This window comes from Sinohyriopsis cumingii, chromosome 7 (genome assembly GCF_028554795.1).
Source record: "Sinohyriopsis cumingii isolate HCF-2022 chromosome 7, ASM2855479v2, whole genome shotgun sequence".
Taxonomy (NCBI): Eukaryota; Metazoa; Mollusca; class Bivalvia; order Unionida; family Unionidae; genus Sinohyriopsis; species Sinohyriopsis cumingii.
The window spans coordinates 105,423,745-105,448,742 of record NC_142967.1 but is presented as its reverse complement, the minus strand read 5'-3'; the positions used below and the strand labels follow the sequence as shown (position 1 = coordinate 105,448,742).

At 34.3% G+C, this 24,998-nt stretch overlaps 1 protein-coding gene across 3 annotated transcripts in view; it reads left to right on the top strand.

The window, feature by feature from the left end:
- The window catches only part of LOC149795875 (uncharacterized), a 58,937-nt gene that overhangs the window by 27,335 nt on the left and 6,604 nt on the right, over positions 1–24,998 (top strand). Inside the window, exons 8-11 of one of the 3 annotated variants that reach the window (XM_089965796.1) lie at positions 4,183–4,305; positions 10,386–10,444; positions 17,407–18,745; positions 23,303–24,058. In XM_089965796.1, the coding sequence (XP_089821922.1) occupies positions 4,183–4,305; positions 10,386–10,444; positions 17,407–18,745; positions 23,303–24,058 (2,277 nt within the window). The remainder of the gene's footprint in view (positions 1–4,182; positions 4,306–10,385; positions 10,445–17,406; positions 18,746–23,302; positions 24,059–24,998) is intronic. The other 2 variants (XM_089965798.1, XM_089965797.1) reach the window with 2 other exon arrangements.

The following is a 24,998-nucleotide window of genomic DNA, read 5'->3' as shown; positions in this document are numbered from 1 at the left end:
AGATGTAGATATGATTATGCAGTTCGACACATGCTTATTTAGGAAACTGCAGAAATGTGTTTAAGCCACAAATCCCTTTTAAAGTTCTGAAGTAGGTATTTAGGGTAATTAGGTTCATTTGACCTAATTTCAGTTTTGGTTTGAAAATGCACATTCAAAAAACAAAAATTGTTTGATGAGACATTTCCCTCACATATTCTTTCAGTTTTCAAAGTTTTACTTTCTTAACAGTTTAATTCTAAATTTAAAGATCACTGTTATGAAAATTGCATTGTACTGGTAAGAGCTTTGAACATTGGACACAGTGCTGGTAAGTTTATCATGTATCACTTAACAGTATTATTCTTGCGTTAATTATGAATTAAACTGGATATAGCCAGTATGGTGTTGTTAATAAGTGCTGTTTTGTAAACTGTTGCAAACTGAATATGTGTGGTTCAGTTACTGTTAATAAAACTCCAAGGTCAAGTCCCTGGGTCAAAGGTCACCATAATTAGTAGTGATAAAGGTTGCATGATGGGTGTATTGTGCCATTTGCATTACTTTGGCTGGATCTTGATCAAAGTTTGGAATGCAGATTATAAAGGCCTCAAAGTAATTTAAGTTTCAGCCTCCCTTAATTGCCCATTCTCATGCCTTTCATTTCCGCTGTAGTTTTACCAGGGTGTTTTGGATTTAATTCAAATTTGGTTTGCATCCATGTATTGATGAAACTTTGAATGAGCAAGTCCAAGCATTCCACAATATCTCATTGGCCATATGAAGAAATGTGAACTCGCTGTAGGGCATACAACATTTGTTTCATTTTGGCATGTATAAAGACTTAAATCTGTTGTAATTCATGTTGCATGATATATTGGCTTGTAGGATAATTTTTAAGCAGAAGTCCAATATGGAATGTTTATATTTGACTGACAGCTTAGGCACAGATTAACAATAATGTGATTCATGGTGATGAAAATTCAGATAAAAATAAAACATAGACGTACTTCTGGTTAGTGGGATCCCATAATACCATTAAAGGTTATGGGCTGATTTATCTGAGTACAAAACACGATCAAATAAAAAGGAAATGTTTTGATTACCATCGTTTTGCTGATCTCATTCTGATTAAATAAGTGGATCAGTGTATGTGATACTTTCCATTAGCTTGGTTGATGGTAAGCTACTAGCACTGTATGAAACAAGGACTCGACATATAACAAAAGTTTAAACATTTTTTTATACCAGCTGTCTTGGAAGCAACTGCAGTAATTTACTGGGTATCTAGAAAAATGTATTGGGAAACAAGCTTTTCAAAGCTGGTTGCCCAGGAACATTAGTTACCATGGTTTTTAAATTTGTTTTTTATATCCTTATAATACAAAACATTTATTTCACACGGATAACTTATTTAAAAAAGAATATACTAATAAACAGATTGTTGCATATGAAATTCCCAGTTTTATATACTTCATAATTGTTTATATATTTATAGAAAATGCTCTGATCTCTAACTTCAACATCATCATTAAAACACTGTCTCAGAAATGCTCTTAATAAATTAAATACCTCAAACAAAATTATCATATAATTTCGGACATGTTTTAATTAGCAAGTTTCTCTACTTAAAGATATACAAAATGAACCTACACATCTCTGTCATCATAAATATTTTAGTGGTTACCACTTTTAATTCTCCTCTAGAATGTTCTTGAGTACAGATTTAGTCTTTTTATCTTATCATTAAATTTATCTCATGAGAAATTAAAATACATTTGATTCGATTTATTCATGATAGTTTCTGATAGATTTTGTAAACAAAGAATCAACAATTTATTTTGGGTATGGCAAGCTGTTTGGAACAGTAATATTTCCAAAAAGATTTAAAACTTCTTGTGGACTGTTGTGAGAACATAAGTTTTATTTCTCTTATTTCAATTCTATCTGTCTCTTACATTTGTTTTATGTTTTAATGCATGCACTGTGAAAACACCCGTGACTTTTATGATAGTGACAATGATTTAAATTAATGCACGAAATCTTGCAAATTAACTTATGGGTTATTTCCAGCTGATAATGATGAAAAAAAAATCTAAAGGTGGAAAGGAAAAGATAAAATTAAATTATGTAATGGTGTTTAATATTATATGTATTAATAATAATTTAATAATGCATAGCAATGTTAATTTTTTGCTCCAAGATAATCTGTTTTCTTTCATAATGCCATTCCCTAGGGTAGATTGCTTTGTTTTTGTTTTTCTTCTAAACATAGGCCCAGTTTAATTCAGGCTATTTTTCATTTAGAGATAAAGCTCACTGCCCTAAATTATCCAGTCCCAGTCCAGAAAAAAACTAAATATTTTTTCTTCCCTCCTCCTGGCAGTCCTATTCAGTTCAGTCTTGTTTCTTTGTTTTTCCCTCAATAGGCTCACATATATTTTTTTGTTCCCATTTTGTTACCTGGAATCATGTCATATGCAATAAAAATTTATTTTCATTTTCATTTTCTTCATTTTTTGCTGTTTTTATCATTGACATAGATTTAGCTAATTACCTGTATTGTAATGTATAATGTATATTCCAATGTTCATTATGCAACCATGGAGCATACATCTGTCGGTATTTGGATTAGCTCCCTTTGTCCATACTTCGTATTTACCCGTTTTGAGGTAACGATGATGGTGAGTTAGAAGGTTTAATGGTTTTTTTCTCCTTGGTTTTTTATGATTCAGAATTGTTCAATTGCCTGTATGTTACAATGTTTCACTTTTGTCTTCTACTATGCTGTTTTTCACAGGGAAGACCCTTTTTTGTGTATGGAAGATATTGTAAGTGAAGAGCTTCATTATGAAAAATATCAAAATATCTACCCAGTCATAAAATTAAATATCTTGGTTTAGAGTATCACCTTAAAAGGCATAAATGAGCTTACGGCAAGAAAACACTCCATATATATATCATGTTATTATGGTAAGAGAGTTTAACCTAGTTATGAATCTAGATAGAAATCTCTAAAAACTATTTTCATATAAATAATCTTAAACATAGAGAGTGTTATGCATTAACACACTATGTTATTGTTTACTTAACTTTTGTCCATGCTTGTAAGTTGTAAACAGTATGTTTACATAGCTAACTTTTGTCTATAATTGTAAGTTTTATACATCTAATATAAATTAAAATGTGTTTAAAAGGGATTTGATAAATTAATAAATCATTCCTATTTTAGGTCAGTCTGTTTGAATACATTTTGATCAGAATTTTCTGTTGTGTTCAGATAAAATTTGAGAGGAATTATTTATTTACATTATTCATTGGAATTACCAAGTGTTTATTGCCTATTGGAATAACACTTGAAACAAACATTCTCGACTGCATAATTGTGGTACATCATGACATTCAAGATTATTGGAATTCATTTCGGAACATTCTCTGTCATAGGACTTCGAACATTTTGGATTATTTGAACTTTAATTCACAATATTGTAGATGTTTATTGAATTTTCATTTTGTATTGTAAAGAAAGAGAAATAAATTGCTTGTTAATTTTAGTTAAATTGTTGATTTCACTAATTTCTTTCTGTTAAATATTTTAAGGCCTAGAGTCATAACAAGGGGTAGTGGTATTCATGATACATGAATTAAATTTAGTTAATATCTAGAATGTTAAATATGGAAAAGAAAAGATTTGAAGGGAAATGCAAAAATCCACTTAAGAGGGCATGATTAGGTTTCTTTACATCACATCGACTGTGGAGGCAACAGGTCTATCAATTGTTTACTGTTGAAACTGCTCTTATCTGCTTTATTGTGTTGTGTATAGGCTGCATTGGGCCAGATATATTTATGTTAGCAAACCTTTTCCAAACTCTAAGTATGTACAATTTGAAAATCTTTGATACAGATAAAATGTTCTGTACAAGAAGTTGCAGTACTGAAAGTATCATACTTTTTATGGATTGATGGTATAAAGAAAATTAAAGGGTGCAATCAGTACAGGATAATGAAGACATTTTACAGTAATAATTACCTAAACCATTAATTATTGCCTGATATTGTTATATTGTGTACTTGTAAACAGAGATTAATAATTGGAAAGTTACACATATAGCTCTGATGAGCAGCATATCTTTTGAAAACAATTGTTTTTTTTTAAATATATATTTTTGAATGAAAATTTTGCTTTGATGTCAATTTCAGACACTGCAACGCTGGATGACACATCAACTGAAAACTCTGTAAAAGTTATTTCAGACAGTATTTCCAGTGATTATGATAAAGCGAGTGACTTTGTTGAAACACCAGAAAGGCAAATAAATGATGGTAAACTATTATGTCACTCATGAAAGTATCATTTGAGTTCATTCTTGTAGAGTTTATTAAGAGATAATCTTGTAGAGTTTGTTAAGAGATAAATCTGGGGTCTCAACTTATTCATGTATGTGGCTGGCATAATGGTATGATGCCATTTTCATTTAAATGAGTCAACAGCCATTGCCCTTATTGTGCTTTGAAAACATCAAACTTTATTAACACTTTCTGTTCACGTTATCGGTCAAGGAGTCATGCACAGAGTTCACATCAGAAATTGGTCAGCCAACAGGATTCTTAGGGATTACAAAGGCTTGTAATGGTAGATTTTGCTTCACATTTCCCATGGTTTGACCACTGCGTCAGCAATGTTGAAACTCATGTTTGACCAAACATGTTTACATATTAAAAATATGCACATTGTTTTAAAAAAGCCTGATTAACTGTCATTGGCATTGTACTAGTGCTTAAGTTTTAATTGACAAGACCTTTATGTTTTAACAGAGTTATTTAAGAACATTGAAAACTATAATTGAAGTGTTGGAATTATATAAATGATCACAAAATATTGTATTATGTTGTTTAGGGGTGGGGTAAAGGACAAATTCACAAATTTAAGTAAGTATAAATATGAATTATTACATCAAGCAACTTAAAGAAATTCACACTATTTATGTTACAGTAGTTTACAAGTACATTGGCCCCCCTCTTATATGGTTACCAGTTTTGCACTGGGAAAGTGATCATGTATAAAAGGTGGCCTTTCCAGAGGGGAACTATTTATGTGAGAAGAATGTGTCTAGATTAAGAAAGCTACAGATAACTTCAAAGCATTTAATATCTTCGTTTAAAAGTAGCAGTAATTATTTAAAAACTTCTTCTTGTCTTAAGAACAGACTTATTTCAGTTAACATACATTAATATTAATAGTTCTTATTCTTGAGCATGAAATGTGAGTGTGGTATTGTTGGCAGTATCATTCAAAAATGTCATTTATAACTATGTACATACATTACTTGGCATTTAAACTAATTTTCTTTCCATTTACTGCATTTTTCCACTGCTGCAGGATATTCGTCTTATCTGTTGTGATATTGTTAACCAAAGACATATAAAAATGGTACACTGTACTAGGAGCTTTCTTGCTTGGTGCTCAGCATAAAGAGGTTAGGACTGCTTGGCATGGTGTCTGGATAATGTGACTGGGTGGGGCAAGATGCCCCACTGTCAGAAATCAGGCATCATAGCAATATGACTTGGATTGTTAAAGCTACACACACACACACACACACACACATGTTGTTGTTATTTGAATCCTCACAACATAAAATATTTTAGCAATAACTCTAGATCTCTCCCCATTGTCATCAAGTCAAATAACGTTTTCTTCTAAAGTATTAATTCTCCATTTATATGATGACATGTTAAGGTTTTGAAATGATTTATTCCTATGTAGCTAATTGTATGGAACTGAAATTCAATTATGCAGATAAAAAATTCGTAGAGTAGATGAAATGCCTTGTATATAAAGGAAGGGATACATTTACGGTCATGTGATTTTTTTGGTTTTCGTCTGGTACCCTGCTTTTTAGGATTAATTTCTTTCTTTGTGTTGATCCACAAAATCTATATTTATCCTATGTTGATCATGTTATGATCTTGACAGTTTCATCCAATCTAAATCATGAAAGAGAAGATCTCATCCCTATGTGAAGCCCAAAACTATATCACAACATTGATGACCCTATTTTCTGTAAACATTGTTGTTAATGTTATAATACATGTATCATTTTATTCCCCAGGGGTGTAAAATTGAGGGTTAAAAAACCTTGGTGTCAGAACTAGAGGTCGAATAAAAAATGTTTGATGTCAAAAATGTACTGATAAATTTCCTGACTAATACTAATCTGACTAATACTTTTTCAGCTTGAAGTAGGATATTGCAACTTGCACAACATACTCTTTCTCAAAACATACAAATAAACCAACATGTACAATTAATAAACAAATGCATTGTCCATTCAAAGAATAATTTTATTAGTTCATTTTTCTTTTAAAGTTGTACTTTTAAACATCTCCTTATAATATTTTTGAAGCAGTATTATAGACCAACACATTACATACAAGCCGATACAAAAAGCCAAATCTTTTTAACCAGATGGCAGTTAATTTACTACCTGTCATAAAATGTGTACTATCATTGGTTTCATTGTACTTTGTCCTAGATCATATTTATCCTGAAATCAAGAAGGCTAATAATTCATCTTCTTTGTAATAAGTTACACTTGAACTTTAAGATCTTTCTTTTATTGCAGCAAAATTAAAAACCAAAATAATCTGCAAAGACCTGCTGACTTTGTAATCCAAATAATGCATTTATTTTGATATGTTTACTGATTTCTTTGTTGTGAAAGAATGTCTTGGGTTATAATATGTTCTCTAGATTTCTTGTGGTGAACAAGGGCAGATATTTTAAAATTCTTAAGCCCTATCGTGAAAGGATTATTCACTTTTGCTGTCTTCAAAATCACACGATCAGAAGCCACACCAGTAATTCTAATGGATGTCCCATATTCCAGTCAAGGGAATTATTTTCTCCATGTTTCATTAAAGTTAGATCCACAGTTACTCTTTTGTGTTCTGCTTCTTTCACTTTCTTCGCTAATGATTTTTAGTGCACGACATTTTAATCCAGAGATCACTTTCTAGTGCAACAAGCACTGAGGTTAAACATCTAGATGACATCTTGCTGAACTCGATGGAAATTGCGTGAGAGCTCGCAACATTAGAGGAAACTACTCCATCATAATATTGTCTATGCTAGTCTGGTTCCTTGTTTCATACGTTCCCTGCGTTGCCCTCTGCTATACAAAAAGAGGAGCAAAACACAGGGAGCAATAAAAGTGGGAACCAGTCAATGCCTGTGCTTGAAGTATACATGATCCCATTGTGTATCAAATGCATTGGATATTATATCAATCCTGATCACATTATCCTTTGCATAAAAAAAATGCACAGCGACAAAATGTGTGTCATTTTTCTCCAGCATGCATCCCTGACACAAATATGCATAAAGGGAAACACTGTAATATTGGCCTTAGTGGTGCATGTACTTTAGTCAACACTTCTTTTGGTAACGAAAACCTGACATCGGGAAAGAGATATCGGTAAATATAATCAGATTACTTACCTTACCATATGAATTAAATATTGGTTCTGGGTACATATTAAAATAAAAGGTGGCTGCTTGTGAGGGGTACATTTTACAGTTTTGCACTAATATGCTGACCACTGGTCATGTTAGAGAGGTGGCCTTACTTGAGGGGTACTTTGTAATTCAAACTTATATGTGCCAAGGTATTCTGACCATAAAAGGTAGGTGGCTTCTTGTCATGAGGTTGACCACTGTATACCTGCTAGTCATTTTGATTATCTATAGAATTTATGGAAATTTAAAACAAATTCACATGATATAAATACAAATTAGGTCAGGTTCATCAACTGTGAGTATATGTAATATTTAATATCAGAATTTAATTGTATTTAATTTTGACCACTTTGTTGTTCTTGAGCCAGTCATGTATTGATTTGGTAAATAGACTGACTGTCTTACATGAGTATTCATTTGATATGAAAGGGCAATGAATGATAGGCGTTCAGGTTGATTTTTGCCTGCTTACAAATTGTAGCATGATGTTTCATAGGCAGCAAATATGCATCCATTCCTTTAGAATATTCATGCATTGTTTGTCTATGACTTGTCTAAAACCACCCCTGGGACCATCATAGATGTAGATATAATTATGGAGTTAGACATATGCATAGAATCTGACTGATTAAATGTGATAGTTACAAATTTACTTACTTGCTTATAATTGTATGTATTCACTTATTGAACACCACCATTATCACCACAACTGCCATTAGCTTCCCAACGGTCTGTGGTTCTTACCACAGTTTTCCCTGGTTATTCTTGAACCATTTACACTGGCCACCATGTATTGCCTATCTTGTACTCAGAAATTGTGTTAAACCCAAAACAACAACACATTAATTCCATGTGGTCTTGTAGATTTAAAAATGAATATGAAAAATAAAATATTTTGAACTGGTCACAAAATATTGTGTCATGTACACTATTATATACACTTGTGTCATGTGACATCACAAGTTTATACAGAACACATGGATGTTGTATCAGATTATATTTTATTTAATCAATATTGTATTTTGTCATCTTACTTTCTTTTGAAAGATAATTTGGTTTTGATTATGGCCATTTAGTCATTTATGAGTTATCATGGGCAAATGTGTTGATATCTATGTTTTTTGTCAATTTGTGGTTTCAACATGCATAAGCACAGTTGAGAACATACTCAAAGAGTCATATAAATTTTAGACAGTTGAGTAAAAATCATTTATGTAAAAATAAAACATGTCCCAGTTTGAGGACTTTGAAATGGTCTTGGGAAGAGATGCATGAAACAGGATCTTATCAATTTTTAAAAAAATGATAATTTAATAATTAGAAATGTGAAATTCACTAGTTTTCATTGAAAGAGTCCTGACTTAAACTGTTAAAAGCTTTAGAAATTTGTACAAAATTATAACAATTATTGGCTGCCATTGCTAGAAATAGAATACTTTCAAATAACACTGAGAGATGATAGAGAGAAGGTTGGTCACCTTTATTGTTTGATACAGCTAAAACAGTTGCCCCCTCAGGTGCAGATGACATTTGTTGTTCAACAAATACAGTGATTCCAATGAAAAGCCAACAGTTCAGTTAATATATGTGAATATTTGTATCATTGTTATAAGTCATATTTCAAAGACTTGGAAGTTTATGAAAGAAAGCACCCAACCAGTTTTTAAGAAGTATATATTTAGTAGAGTAAGCAGAGAAATCTCAGTTTTCTAAAGGAGTTGATTGGGTGGAACAGATGCTGTGTTGAGTGAAAATAATGCCAAATAACAGCCAACAATTATCAGACCAAAATATGGCTGAATATAATCAGCAACCATTAAAGCAACATTGAACACATTATGTTTTATACTGTTAAGTGCCAAAGCAAGTAAAATTCAATGATATTACATGTGCTAGTGTTTGTAAAACACATCTCTCCATGCTTGCTCCCCCACTTAGTCCCACTCACACTCAATTAAATATGTTCCCATTGGGTCAAATCCAAAAAAAAAAGAATAGACCAGAAGCCCAAAAAAATTCTTAATATCTAAATTCGTTTTTTCATAAGCATGATTTGCATATACATATAAGTTGTAGGGTGGTGATCTCAAATATTTCTTTATTGTAATGCAGTGACAATAACTTTAATACCTTGGGATCCCATTAGACATGAGTTAACACTCATGTGGAAAAAGTTGCAATAAAAACAGATTTGTTACTGATCAAGAAATGTCCCATATTTTTTAAAGCGAAATTCCTCAATGTTGCAGAAAAGCCGTTATTTATTAGTAGTCAGTAAAAAAATGAATTAAGAATTGTAATTTATCTGATTGCAAATTTAGTGTGTTGATTTAATGATTGGAATATTCAGAAGTATCCCTGTATACAGTAATACAAAAAACATAATGTTGGCACCATTTCCAGTCAAGTGAACTACTTATTTTGGAAACTGCAGTGCATTTAACCTAATTTCAGTTTTGGTTTGAAAGTGTACATTCAAAAAGCAACTGTTGTTTGATGAAACATTTTTCTCACATATTCATTCAGTTTTCAAAGTTTTACTTTCTTTCTTGACAGTTTAATTCTAAATTTAAACATCACTGTTATGAAAATTGCATTGTACTGGTAAGAGTTTTGAACATCGGACATAGTGCTGGTAAGTTTATCATGTATCATTTGACTGTTATTCTTGCATTAATTATGAATTAAACTGGATATAGCCAGTATGGTATTGTTTATAAGTGCTATTTTGAAAACTGTTGTAGATTGAATATGTGTGGTTTAGTTATGGTTAAAAAAATCCAAGGTCAAGTCCATGGGTCAAAGGTCACCATAACTAGTAGTGATAAAGGTTGCATGATGGGTGTATTGTGCCATTTGCAGTATGTTTTTTTTATCTTTTCAGGTACAACACTGCAGGAGGAAAAATGCAAAACCTTTGGAGTAGATATAAAAAATGAACAGGTACATAGAATGCAAGAGAATCTATCTTGATTATAGTAAACAGGTACATGTTAGCACAAAATGCAAGAGAATCTGTTATGATTGTATGTACATGTATATAGGTACCACAATACAAGAGAATCTGTCATGATTGCATTAACCAGGTATATAGGTAGCACAATACAAGAGAATCTGTCATGGCTGCAGTAAATACGGTCAGTAGTTATTAAATTCATATTGCCTATAACAAAATTCGGTCTGAGAGGACATTTTTGTTTGGTATTTACTTTGATTCATTTGCTACAAATTGATTGTAGTCAACAGGTACATGGTAGCACAATGGAAGAGAATCTGTCATGATTGCAAGTACATGTATATAGGTAACACAATACAAGAGAATCAGTCGTGATTGCAAGTACATGTATATAGGTACCACAATACAAGAGAATATGTCATAATTGCAGGTACAGTGTGACCCCACTATAACTCGAATTTGGATATAACACGGTCATGATGTGGGTCCCGAAATTTCGTATACATGTATTTTTCTCGTACATGAACAAAAAAATCTTCCTTAAAAGTATGAAAAAATGTAAAAAGTTTATTATCATTTTGGGGAAGAGATCGCATATGAATAATACAAGATGATCATGGCGTGGCTCCTGAAATTTTGTATGTATTTTTCTTGTACATGCAAAAGTAGTTTTTTCTTCTTAAAAGTACAGAAACAATACATAAAAAGTTTATTCTGGGATTGCGTAGGGCTTCACCAATATCGCAGACTTGGAAAATGTTTTTCCTTATTGATGGCAAAATATACCGTCAGGCATTTTTTATTTATTGGTGACAATGTTGGCTGTTTAAACTTGTATATACAGTAAAATCTGTCTTGAGAGACCTCTGCTATGAGAGACCACCTCTTTTGAGAGACCAGTATCTCCATGCACGGATTTATTGATTATATACTGTTATTACCTGTAATGAGAGACCACCTGCCTTGAAAGACCAATATTTTTTGGCAGAAGAGGTGGTCTTTCAAGACAGGTTCTACTGTACAACCATTGGTTTGGAATGGTGAAATTCTGAGGCCCCATGAAACGAAGCCACAAACGGGATACAAAATGTACTGAAATTTATCTATTGTTACATAAACAATTTTTTTGTCCATATCAACAAATCATCTAAACAGTACATTATTATATCATAATCCACTTATCTTGACATCTAGCATTAAGTACTGTATGTTGAGAGATATCTGCTTTTTGTTGTTATCATATCTGGTAATGGAGATCAACCAGATGAGGCATTATCTAGTAATCTTTCTTTTGTCAGATTTTCAGCCACTCCCTAGTAATTAATATATTTACAACGACTGACATTTGTACCTGGATGGTAAGTAAACTTCCTCTTCTTTTCACTCAGAATTAAATCCCTCAGAACACTCATATTTTCTGTAATAATTGCTGTCATCAGGCCGGAACACCTGCGTCTCTGTTGTCTGTTGACCCTGTGTTAAAGTTCGGATGCATGCTTTGAAGGCAGCATCATGCTGCTACCACAAATGTAAAAGAAAAAGAAAAAATCTTACTTATTGGTTTATTCAATAGGCAAGGAGGATTAGTTACTAGAATAGTGCAAATAATGGCCAATTCCTTTTTAAAAATGTACCCAGATTAAATAGTTTGCTGAAATTTCAAAGGAAATAGATTACCTTTGAAGCATCAATTGTTATGAAAACATACTCAGTAACTGGAAGAAAAAAATCAGTCTCAATTATGCAATACAATTATTTGATGTTGACCACAATAAGAAATGGGTATTTGTTTGGTTCTCCAGAGCTGTCCTTTAGCAATGACTTCAATAATGCATTCACCCTTCATCAAAGAGAGCTGACAAGAATTTTTATTAAAAACAAAGGACTTTTCTTCAAAGGAAGTCAGTACCAAGCTTAAATAAAAGTAATGGGATCTGATGGATTTTTGCATTTTCCAAAGTGACTGGAACACATTAACTGTGCAGTGAAAGTTTCCTTTTTGCAGGGAAAAAATTATAGCTTATGATTGCTACCAATGGAGGCTTAAAACACAAACTAACTTTTATGACTTGGGATGTACTGAAAAGTAAATGTGCTTCGTCATTCGTTCTGTGCTTGTGTGATTCCAGTATAATCCCTACTTTAGAGCTGGCTGCTCACATTCTAATGACCTGTTGGTGATCCCAGGATCTGTACTGAGGTGATCCCAGGGTCTGTACTGAGGTGATCCCAGGATCTGTACTGAGGTGATCCCAGGGTCTGTACTGAGGTAATCCCACGGTCTGTACAAAGGTGATTCCAGGGTCTGTACTGAGGTGATCCCAGAATCTGTACTGAGGTGATTCCAGGATCTGTACTGAGGTGATCCTAGGGTCTGTACTGAGGTGATCCCAGGGTCTGTACTGAGGTAATCCCAGGGTCTGTACTGAGGTGATTCCAGGATCTGTACTGAGATGATCCCAGTGTAATAGCTACTTAGAGCTGGGCTGCTTCCAGAAGCAGTCTAAGGTGGATTGATCCCAGCCTTGATGTACCCCTTATTCTAATATTCCACTGATCTGTGGTGATCCTGAGGTCTGTACTTGGGTGAAAAGAGTTTTTGAATTGGGAGTAAAACAGAGGCCACACTAATTTGATATTTTGAGATAAGAAAATAGCAAATGAGAACCCACAAGAGACTGCAAAATATTAAACAGGCTGTTACATGGCACTGCAAGAATGAACATAAAAATTGAGAATATAAAATGAAGTTTTAGTCCTATGAACACGCACTTGATTGTGCATTTTGAATCTAGCATGAATCCATTTGAATGTAATGTGTGTAACAGTGTGAAGACCATTGGCTCTCTCTATACAGAATGAATGTCCCAAAAATTGATGTGCTCTGATCTGAAGTGAGTTAATAAGTGTCTTAAAATATTTTTGGACTGGATCTGCTGTCTAAGACCAAGCAAGTGAACAAATAGTATTTTTTTGTTCTACCTAATTCTATAAAAGCCCAAAGTGATTCTTTGATAAGCATGAGTTTAAAAGCATCTTTAATGTCTGTCTTGCTAAGCCAGCTACCTCCCCCCTGTTTCTGTATAATGAGAACAGCATGATCAATGGTCTCATAGGACAAAGAGTGTTCTTGCTTGTCGATTAGATCCTTTAAGATGGGAAGGAAAACAATATCATGGGGGATGGAGGTCAAAAATAAGTATCTTTTTCCCAGAATAGTTTCCTTCGGCAAGGATTAATTCTGCAATCATTGGAGGAAGGAATTCTGTCATAAGGACCAAGCAAGTAACCATATCCAGTTCAGGTTTGCAATAACTGTGAAATGACTGCAGTTTGTTTACATGTCAAGACAAAGTTTTTGCATTTAGAAGAAAGTGAGGCTAAACCTTTTAAACCTGACTGTATCAAACTGACTGTATCAAACCCTAATCAGAAACCAAATAGCAAACAACCAAGGCATAATTGTTTAACAATTTTGATTTGTCTGTTTGATGAGTCTGCAATGATTTTGAAGTCTTTCACACAGTTTGTTAATGTTCTGCTTTATAGTTTAGGCAGACTTGTAAATTCCTACATCTATCCAGTTGACGACCTTTCATGGTTTATGTTCTCTACTGCACTATAATTCATCTCGAGTTTGACCTAAAATGTTAGTGAGCTTACAGAGTGGATTGAGCCAAGGTTTTGTTTTTATCCAAAATGGTAGGATAAAAGGTTGATAATAGGAGAGTGATGTTAAACAGTGAAAATATATTTGCACAATCATTTGCAAAGAAACCACAGAACAATGTGTTGTTTCTCAGAAACCAATGAAGATGGGCTGCTGTTTATGCTGAGAACATCTTGTGATACTCATAAAACCCCTATCCCATATACCTTGGTGCCATATCACCAATATCTAATTCATCAATCTCTTGTCTTCTGTGTGAATGAGCCTCACTAATTATGTATATGGGAAACACCTGAATAAATTGGGTCAGGGTCAGAGAGTTGTTTAACCTAGGGTCAGGTCGATTTTGGTTGGATCTAAATCTGGGCCACTGTAATATGATATAAAAATGTTGCCAAATTTACATCTTTATCTTCCTGAGTTTGTCGACACAAATTAGGGTGTACTGTTCCTATAAATGGTAGTGTTTCAGCAGAATAGCTATAATTGGTTTTAAGAAACTGACTGGGTGTGAGTGGTGATGCATCTGGCTTTTTACATGCCGAATTGTTACTGTCCTGAGTGAGGGATATCAGTGGAAATTCCTGCCAAAACCGGACTGGATCTATGAAGTGGTTCAAGGTTCCATAAAATAACTGTCACATTCACCACAATATGAGGTTGCATCTTGAAGGCAAAGAAACCACTCTGGACTTGCATCAAGGATAACCTCTGCAAGCACAACCGCAGACATTCATGATAAGTATGGATGCAAACACAGAGGACTGGGAGTGACAAGTCTCCTATCATTTTGGACTGCCATATCAACATTATTGAAATGAAACCCATTCTGAAATTGTTTCATTGGTGGCTGCAGAACCTTCATGGGAATCAAGTTCTTTTTCAGTCTGACAATTCCAGTGAAAGCAGAACCAAGCCTCCTGACTTTTGTATTCTTGTTTGGTATATTCTGAAGTGATGTCCTCAACAACAAATCCATGTCCAAGTTTGACATATTCTGGGTTGGCTAATATATTGGCAGACTCATTTTTCCACAAGGATGAACAGGTACAAACAGAATGGTCTTTTCATTGCTACTTTTTCACACAACTGATGCTTGATTGGATTGACCTGTGATGGAACTACTGGTGACAAGATGGAGTGCCAAAAACCAACTTTGGCTCACCAGTCCCAGATCCAAAAGTTCTGGGTCATCGATGCACTTTCAGTACATTGGAATAGACAAATGTATACACTTCTCCAGCTTCTCAGGTTCTGAAGGTGATTCAGGAAACAATAGATATGGAGTGTCTCCACATCCTGGTTACTTCACTCGAATGGCATATCTTAGATCATCCTATTCTCTGTTTGGATTTCACCTTTCCAATGATACTGGATCCTTGCTGAAGTGGAATATATCATGGGTATTAACCTGGTTAAACAAGACACCATTTGAACTGCTCTCGAGCATAGTAAGTTCAGCTCAACAAGTCCTGCCTCCTTGCCACAGCAGAATCAGCAAATGCCTTTCCAAATTGGTGGACTCATATACATGCAGTTCTGACAAGATGGATCATTATCATTCATGATTCACCCTGATTTCATTGCCAAGAACACACTACCATTCATGGGTATTCAGATATCAGTAATAATTCGTGTCTACTCTGGACACTTCATCTCAAGGTCATCTACAGGAATCAGTGCAAGCTCTGAAGTTATGCTTAAGGAAGACTGAACAATTGCATTGAGGGGGAACATCTTGCCTTCAAAAGAGTGAAGGGAGATATATCAACACGGACACTATCATCCTGGATAAAGTGGGATATCTGTTCCGAATATTGGAAATAACCCCACATGAATGAATTTGATTTGCAAATTGGCTAACAAAGTCAGGACATTCACCACAAACAATGCATATGAGTGAACATGTTCCCTGTTAATTAATGATGCTGTGGGATGTAGATCCAATACACTTATCCAGTTTTTATCAGTAATATTGCATCCTTAAGACGCAACACGTTCTGGTACAAACTTTATCCATGATGCACAAGGCTACCTATCTAGGTCACTTGACAGCTTCATAAAGATGTGCTTCATGACTTCCACTGGATTTGCAGGAGGGAGTTTTTTTGCAGGAGTTTTCCCTTTTCAAAGCTGCTCCCCGACATATGGAGTCCATTTTCCAGTTGGGTTATTTCGAAGCTAGCTGTCTTTCATATATTAGGGGACCATAGATGGTCTCTCCAGGGTTAGGGGATGTATTGTTCTTCATTTCCTACATATTCTTCTGAGGTGTTATGGTCAGGTAGGTTATTTGAAGAAGAAACTGATTAATTTTTTTCTAGTAAAAGATGTTCTTTGATAATACTTACCCAGTCATAATATACATACAGACTCCCCAAAACTGCATCAATATCGAAAGCATACCTTCCACTCCAGTAGCAACTGATGATTTCTTGGGATTTGGCATTAATCCTGGTATCAGCGGGAGACAACTCTAATTGCCACCTAGGTGGGCAAATAGCTTTTAGCTTTTTAGCTAAAAAGTTTTAGCCCATGAGTGCTGGATTTGTGAGGTAGTAGTACTCCTAAGGTATTGTGATTTAGTAAGTATTATCAAAGAAGCATATTTTACTAGAAAATATTTGATTTCTCACTTGTATCAGGTGTCATAAAAAAACGTTTTTGTACAGAATAGCCAATGTTACCTACTGTACTTGTTTTGTCATGCACTACACATGTCAACATTTTTTAATATTGTTTCAGCTCAAGCATACTAATATACACTGAATTTATAAGATGTGCATCAGATGTCAGAAGTGGGTCAATGGTACCTACACAAAGATGACTCTGAATTGAATTGCAGTTTGCACTTGAGCCCTGTGCCCTATTATCAATACCATGTTACATTCATCAAGTGTTGCAACAAAGATTACAACGAGATTGCTTTAAAGTGCATGGATATTATTTTGTATGTCATGCCATGGTCATTTCTGTAAGCTGAGCATTAGGTCACATATTTTGTTATCTTCTCCAGAGTGAGTTTAGTATTTACATGTATTTTGAACATAAAGGTATATCTTATAAACAGATTGATAAATTCTGATGGTTTGTCAGATATGTATTGTAATGTACTATTTTGGTATTTCAGTGTTTCTTGCCTTGCTATTGTGTTTCCAACAATTACATGTTCCTGTTTCAAATCAGTTTAGACCCACTAAAATTGGCGCACAACATTGTATTTTCATATGTCTGTTTTTTATCATCTAATATCTTATTCAATTATATTTTTTCTTACAGTTACTTCAGAATTTAGAATTTCTTCTTCCTGATGCTCTTGTAGAGAGGGTATATAACTCAGGCCAGATGGAAACAATGACAACCAGTTTGGAAGAAAAAGGTGGTGTTCATATCAAGAAAACAAGTAACCAGGTTATTGTAAAGCATTATTTGGAAGACTTATGTGAAAAGTGGCTAGGTAATAAAATAAATGATTTAGGCAAAAACATGACATCAAGTACTCAAAATGAGGAATCATATAGCGATATTGATACATTACATGAGGTGTCTGAAGTGGAATTCAAGGCGTTGGAGATTCTTGAAAATGGCTTTAAAGGGATGGAAAATATACAACTTTCTTGGGACAAAAATAATGCTATTCTAATACAAGGACCACCAGGACTTACAATTTCCATAAAACAGTACTTGAGCAGACAGTTAGAAGTGCTTAGAACCAAAGAATTTGAGGAGATTTCCCTTGATGAAGAGGAAAAGAATGTTGTAAAAGACATCATAGAAGAAATGCACTCAAAGGACACAATTTGCGTTTTTAGTGAGACAAAGAGTCAGGTGGTTGTGTACAGTGACAAGCAGGATGACATTATGATATTTAAACACAAGCTCAAATTTAGGAGTGGAAAGGTCAAGGAAAGTGCGAGAAGTGGGAGAAGATTCACTGATGTTAACAAATCACAAGCAACAGAGGTTCTTGATGAATGTTTCAGGTCACCAGTTTGGTCAAGAGGGCAAGGACAGCATTTTTCTGGGTCAAAGGATGCATTGGATAAAGCAGTAAGTGGAAGAGTCAAAGAAAGTGGGAGATGCAGAAAGAGATTTACTACTTTCAGTGAATCTCAAGCAACAGAGGCTTCTTTTGAAGATTTCAGGTCATCAGTTAAGTCAGGAGGGATAGGAAAGCAGTTTTCATGGTCCAGGGATGCATCTGATTTAGAAGTATTCTACACCAAAGAAAATATTAAAGTAGTTGTATACAAGGCAGATATTCTCAATCTTCCCGTTGATTGTATTGTGAATGCTGCTAATGACAGAATGCAGCATGAAGATGGGGTTGCCAGAGTGATAGCAGATGCTGCAGGCCCAGAACTGATCCAGGAAGGGAATGCAATAATCAGTGAAAAGGGCAGGATCACAGTAGGTTGTCAGGTGACTACAACTGCAGGTAGACTTCCATACAAATGTGTTATCCATACAGTGGGACCATGCTGGTCAAATTATCAACCATATGATCTTCAAAATGTCAAGGATTGTGAGGAAGACTTGTATGCAGCTATCTATGGATGTTTCACTGAAGCTGAAAGGAATGGCCTTTCTTCAGTTGCATTGCCTTCAGTCAGTTCAGGTAATATGGCACATTTTTGGTTTGCCTTTAATTAATTAAATATTTGAGCAAAGACTTATGACCATGCTACAAGTGAGCTTTTTAGCATATCTTTGCTTCTACCCAGTGTCTTATATTGTCTGATGTTCATCAATATTTGTTGTGTTCAACTTTTAAAGCCTGACCTATTTGAACAGAGAACATTTGACTACAGTATTGATATTATTTTAAAAGAATTAAAAAGCCAAAAAGCAACTTCTGAACATTGTTTAATAGAATTTTACCAAATTTGAAAGAACCCACCATGGCATCCAATCAATTTTAGTTTAAATGATGGCAATCCATGATAAACTATTGCAAGCATTACTAAAATTAGAATACTGGTATCCATTATATGGCTTCTTGTAAAAAAATAAAGAAGCTTGATTTTGTTTGGATGACATATCCCCAAGCACCCATGTTCTTTCCTCTTTCCTTTATCTCTATTTATCACCATTTTTGGTAAATCGGATTAATATTCAAAACAAGCCAAGCTAGTTCACACATTTTGCTGACAAAAGTAGAACTTGTAATACTTTGTAAAGTTAGTGTAATAATAATTCAATTTTTATGCCATGCATATCATGACACCATAGTCTCCATGATGTCACCACTTTTAAAGGGATAAGTTTAAAATGTATCCACTTGACATAAACCACCTTCAAGGGGGTGCATTTTTCCACCTTCTTTCCCCTCCAAAGACTAATATCTATATACAGTCGTGGCAGGCTGAGACTGGCCCTCAATTAACAGGTCTTTAGCATAATTATGCTTGTTGGATTAGAACATAGCATAGTATTATGCCTGTTGGATTAGAACAGAGCATAGTATTATGCCTGTTGGATTAGAACATAGCATAGTATTATGCCTGTTGGATTAGAACAGAGCATAGTATTATGCCTGTTGGATTAGAACATAGCATAGTATTATGCCAGTTGGATTAGAACAGAGCATAGTATTATGCCTGTTGGATTAGAACAGAGCATAGTAAACTGTTCTTAAGACAAGTAAACAATACCACTGTCTGTACAAACTGTTTGACCTGTTGTCATCTCAGTCATTTCTCTTTCTGTCCTGAATTTTGGCCCCACAGTAATGAAAGGTTAACTATAACAGTGCACATGTTGTTGGCTCAAGGCTTTACAATTTTATATATTTCAGGGTGAAATGAATTATATAAAACTTGTACCAGTATATGACAGAATATTCATTAGAAAGGCCAATTTTACGTAGAAAGTATTTAGAAAAGATACTTTTGTCTACTAGTTCAATATTTTCCAGCAAAGAGGTGTGGACAGTATTCCAAATGTAAGGTCAGTTAGAAGTTAAAATTGTGTTATACCAATGCCAAAGAAGGAATTGTTTACAAAGAGCTTTCTATACTTGTCCACTGGTATGGAACATTATTCCCAGTGACATAGGGCAAGCTCCTGGCATTTCTTCTTTTCATAAATCACTGCTTTAAATGGATGAAATCTTAAGACTCTCACTCTAAATACCTCCAGCTTTTCTTGAGCTTATATTTCTTTTTCACAGACTAATTTTAGTATATTATATTTTGTTTATTTTTATGTTCTCACTGATGCTTGTGCATGTGTTATGAGCTTGAAACTGTGATTTTTAGAATAAATCAATTCTTTAGTGTTGAACCATATTGTTGTAACAGTGTCCTGTATACACTGTTCATATCGCACATAACAGATGGCCTCAGTGTAAATTAGTTCCCATAACTAATTGAGTTACCTTCTCTAAATATATTATTATTATTATTATTATTTTTATGATTATTATTGTTATAGTTGTCAATCCCTTGTAAAGCGAGGCAAAAACAGAAACATGCATTTATGCAGAAATCTGCAGAAATTAACTTATTATGGCAAGGACATCTCAAGAGACAAGAACATGGTTAGCAGTTTGAGCATCAAGTTCCAATTCTATTGTCCACACTGTAGTATGTGTTCAAACTATATCCATTTATTGGAATCATCATATCTATTGCAATCATCCCTGACATTCATGGTCTGTCTCAATTCTAGCTGGGCAGCTTAAGCTGCTATTGAAGATACCTTATCAAAGGTTTATCCATAACACTTTATTGGAGTTTCACAGCCCCACTGTGTAATGTCGTGTACAACCCTGTTGGAGTTTCACAGCCCCACTGTGTCATGCCTTGTACAACCCTGTTAGAGTTTCACAGCCCCAGTGTAATGTTTTGTAGAACTCTGTTGGAGTTTCACGGCCCCACTGTAATGTTTTGTAGAACTCTGTTGGAGTTTCACAGCCCCACTGTAATGTTTTGTTGTGACCGCCAAGTCATTCACTGACAAAATGGACTGAAATGCATCTTTAGCAGCAGATAGTCCCCCTAGGTCAATTTACATGCATAATTAATATTATGAAGTTAACTTAGTTGGTTTTTGTTGCATATAAATTATTGCTTATGCAGTTTGTTTAAACATATATTATGCAATTCAATACATAACAAAATCATTATTTGTGTACCAGTAAGTTGGAATGTTAAAAATTGTCTGTATTAATAATGTTCATAACCTTATGTTAATAGATCAATTGTCAACCATTTAAAAGTGGCTTCAGCAATCAAATACAGCATCTTTTTTAGACTGTCATTTATTTTGGAGTAGTGAGAGTGACATCATCTTAAATTCTCATTGCAACCAGTAACAGTAATCAATGAACTTTGGATTGTCATTGCAGCTCCATGTTGCTTTCTCTAACAGTGAAAAGGTAATCATTCACATCATTCCATAATCCATTTTATTCACCCAAGAATCTAACATTAATGCTATATATTGCGTACTCAAACCGCTGAGTATAGTCTGCATTCCTAGCATTCATTGACCAGTTAGCCCTGTTCACCAGTTCACCTCCCCACCCCATTCACAGCCTCACTGACTTTTTTAAAACCTTGTTTTGCACATTCAATTATCACTGAATCATTCACTGACAGTGTGATGTGATTTGGATTTTCAACGTAACTTTAATATTTTCCAAACCATTTGAAACATGATCATAAAATTCGTATACACTATCGTCATGTCAAGAGGTTATAAGTATGTCGTGTAAAAATGGGTTTTGTTAGATGATGACAGATTTAGTTTGTTAATTGTGCATATATCATCATCATAATCAGGGCTGAGCAAATCCCATAGCCCGACGTTCCGGACTAGTCATTTTTGAAGTCGGGCAAGTAAAATTTTCCAGGTCGCTAGTCTGGGACAAATGCTTTTAAAAAAGTCGGGCTAGTCCTTATTTTCATGCTTTAATCATTATATCTACCTTTATTTGGCCAATCATGCCCTCTGGGCATACTGAATACTTGATTCTACCCCTTTCGTGTATACATTTACATCCTATTATTGCTAGACTGCATATTGGGCTAAGTGACCAAATTATCGGCAAATCAAAACACGTCAAACAAAAGAAAGCCACTGTGATCAATTAGCAGTGTTGTAAGCGGTTTTGTTGCAATGAGTTGACTCAATCTAGATCATAACGAGCACTCACTATGATTTTAATCCAGCGAGTCAGTATAATTAAATTAATGAAATGTACTTTACTGACATCAGTGTTGGTTTCCTTTATGAACTGATTAAATGACAGTAATGATTCTTTAATTTATAATTGATTATACTGATGATTACCTTCCACATGCAATATTGTGTTTGAAGCAAAACAATTACACTAATTTTCAGCTGTTTCAGTTCGTATTTAAAAGAGAAAATTGATGTTATTATCACTTTAGAAGTAGTTGTCAAGCAAGCTGATACTCTGTGGATAAAATGAGTTTGCTAAATTATTTTTGCAAGGAAGGGAAATAAAATACCCCATCAAAAATTTCAAAATAAATTTTTGATAAAAAATTCTGTAACTAAACATCACACAGCATATCTGAGGGGATACACACATATATAAAGTACCTTTTTTCTTTTTTTTGGGAAGGGGGGGGACATCTGTATGGTGCTCCCGCCCAAAAAAAAAGGAAGGTAATAACGGCGATTCGGAGAAAACTTCTTTGAGGAATTCCTTAAACCAAAAGAGTTTACAAATGCTAATGAACATTTCTGCAAATGGACAAGAGCTTGAGGACTTTAACCCAGACACAGCTATCAACTGCTGGCTTAGTGCTGGTGCAGGTGGCAGACATATACATGGACATATTTTCAAATCCATCAGCTAAAACATATATACATGAACCTGAAGAAGCGAAATATACAACAACCAATGTTTTTGAAAAATTAAATTCTTTTATGAAATAATTATGTTGTATATTATTTCATTATTTTTTCTTCTTTTTTTCTATGGATTAAATACATACGTCTCATCAAATCTCGGCAAGTGATTGCCATTTTGGGTCCAGTGAAAAGTAAGGTGGGGCTAGTGAAGAGTAAGATGGGACTAGTGATGAAAAAGGTGGGACTAGTGAATTTTCTGAAACCACTTGTCCTGGACTAGTGGTCAAAAAAATATTTGCTCAGCCCTGATAATGTTAATATGATCATCCATTGTTTTTTCTTTCAGGAATATATAGTGTATCACAAGACATGTGTGCTGTCCAGTTTGCCAAAGCTGTTCTTGACTACAGTAGAAAATCAGAACCAGGAAAATCCCTGACAGAGATCCACTTCATTGACAAACTCCCACATGTTGTTAAGCTGATGCAGGATACATTCAGAACCATGATTGAAAATGGGAAGGTACCAAACTACAACATACAAAATTATGTTGCATCTTCATCAAGTTTTCAGAGGCAGCAATCAAAGGACACTGGAAGGGATGGTCATAAGAAAGGAACTCATGCAGCAGACAACAGCCAGTGTGAAACTGCTATATCTAAGAAATTGTCTCCTGTTTATTATGAGTCCAAAGAGCATCATAAAAAACATTTTGTATTTCATGTTTCTGCAAAACAAGTTGTTCATATTTATGAAGGGGACATTCTTAAACTCAGAAACATGGATGCAGTTGTTTGTCCAGATGACTCCAAAGGGACAGGGACAGGGAGTATTGCTTCAGAACTTTTGAAAAAACCTAAGTACAAAAGCTTGAAAGAAAAATGTTTCAAGGGCAAGAAACATAGCCTTGGAGATGTGGTTATAATATATGGAGAGGACAATCCTTTTAATGTGGTTGTTCATGTGGTGATAAAAAATAACTCAACAATAAGGCAAGAATTCAGGTCTACTGTAACAATCAAGAAGTCCATTGACAACATTTTGAGGAAGACAAATGAATGGGTAAATGTGAAAACCATAGCCATACCTTTGTTTGGTGCCAGTAAGTATCCATAAAATAAATTATCTTAGTTTTAGATTCTTTGTGATGAGCTTTTACCTTCATTGCTATTAAATGCATGTTGTATGATGAAAAGCCCAGACCATTTCTATTTTGTCATGATTTCCTTGTTAAAAGCCCTGTATGAAGCAGTTGAATGCTGTCCACTGCCAGAGTAAGATATTCCTCAGCTAAACAATGGTTCCTAATGCTACTTTAAGTGGTCACTCAAGCATGTCTTTATTGCACAAATGGTTTGTTTTTCCAAGAATAGCTTTGTCTTTGGTAAGGACATGTCATGTGAATTGATGTGTAAACTGGCTTTATCTTTCTTATATTCACCATACTGAGTTAAATCTGCCAACTCAAACTGGTGTAACTTAAAATTGCTTAGAAAATTTGTTTTGGGGGTAAATTGTCATTCTTATAAAAAGCCTAAACACACTTTGTTTTTCAGGGGTGTGTTTGGTTTGGGTGCTGATTGTACTAAATGTGTTCATCAGAAAAGAAAAACAGAGACTAAATTTTGCCTTAAAATACTTTAGTTTATCAATATGGACCTTTGAAAAAAAAATTGTCATTGGATAATAATAGTTTGGATATCAAAATCAGAGTAAATTCTTCCTGCATATTGTTTATAATGCAATAAATTAAATTCATCGGCTAATGTGGATATGTGAGAAAGCTTGCCAGTAGCTTCTCGTGGGTCGGTGGTTCTTTCCAGGGGTTTTCCAGGTTCTTCCTCCACCATTAATACTGGCCGCCATGTATAGCCTATCTTGTCTGAAAAGTGGCGTTAAATTCTACAACAACAACAACAACAACAATAAATTCATCCTTCAAACACTTCTCAGTATTTTATACTACTGGCACATCAAAACATTCATTATCAGAATTCATTTGGAATACCACTAAAATTCATTCAGAATACTCTTTTTTTTCA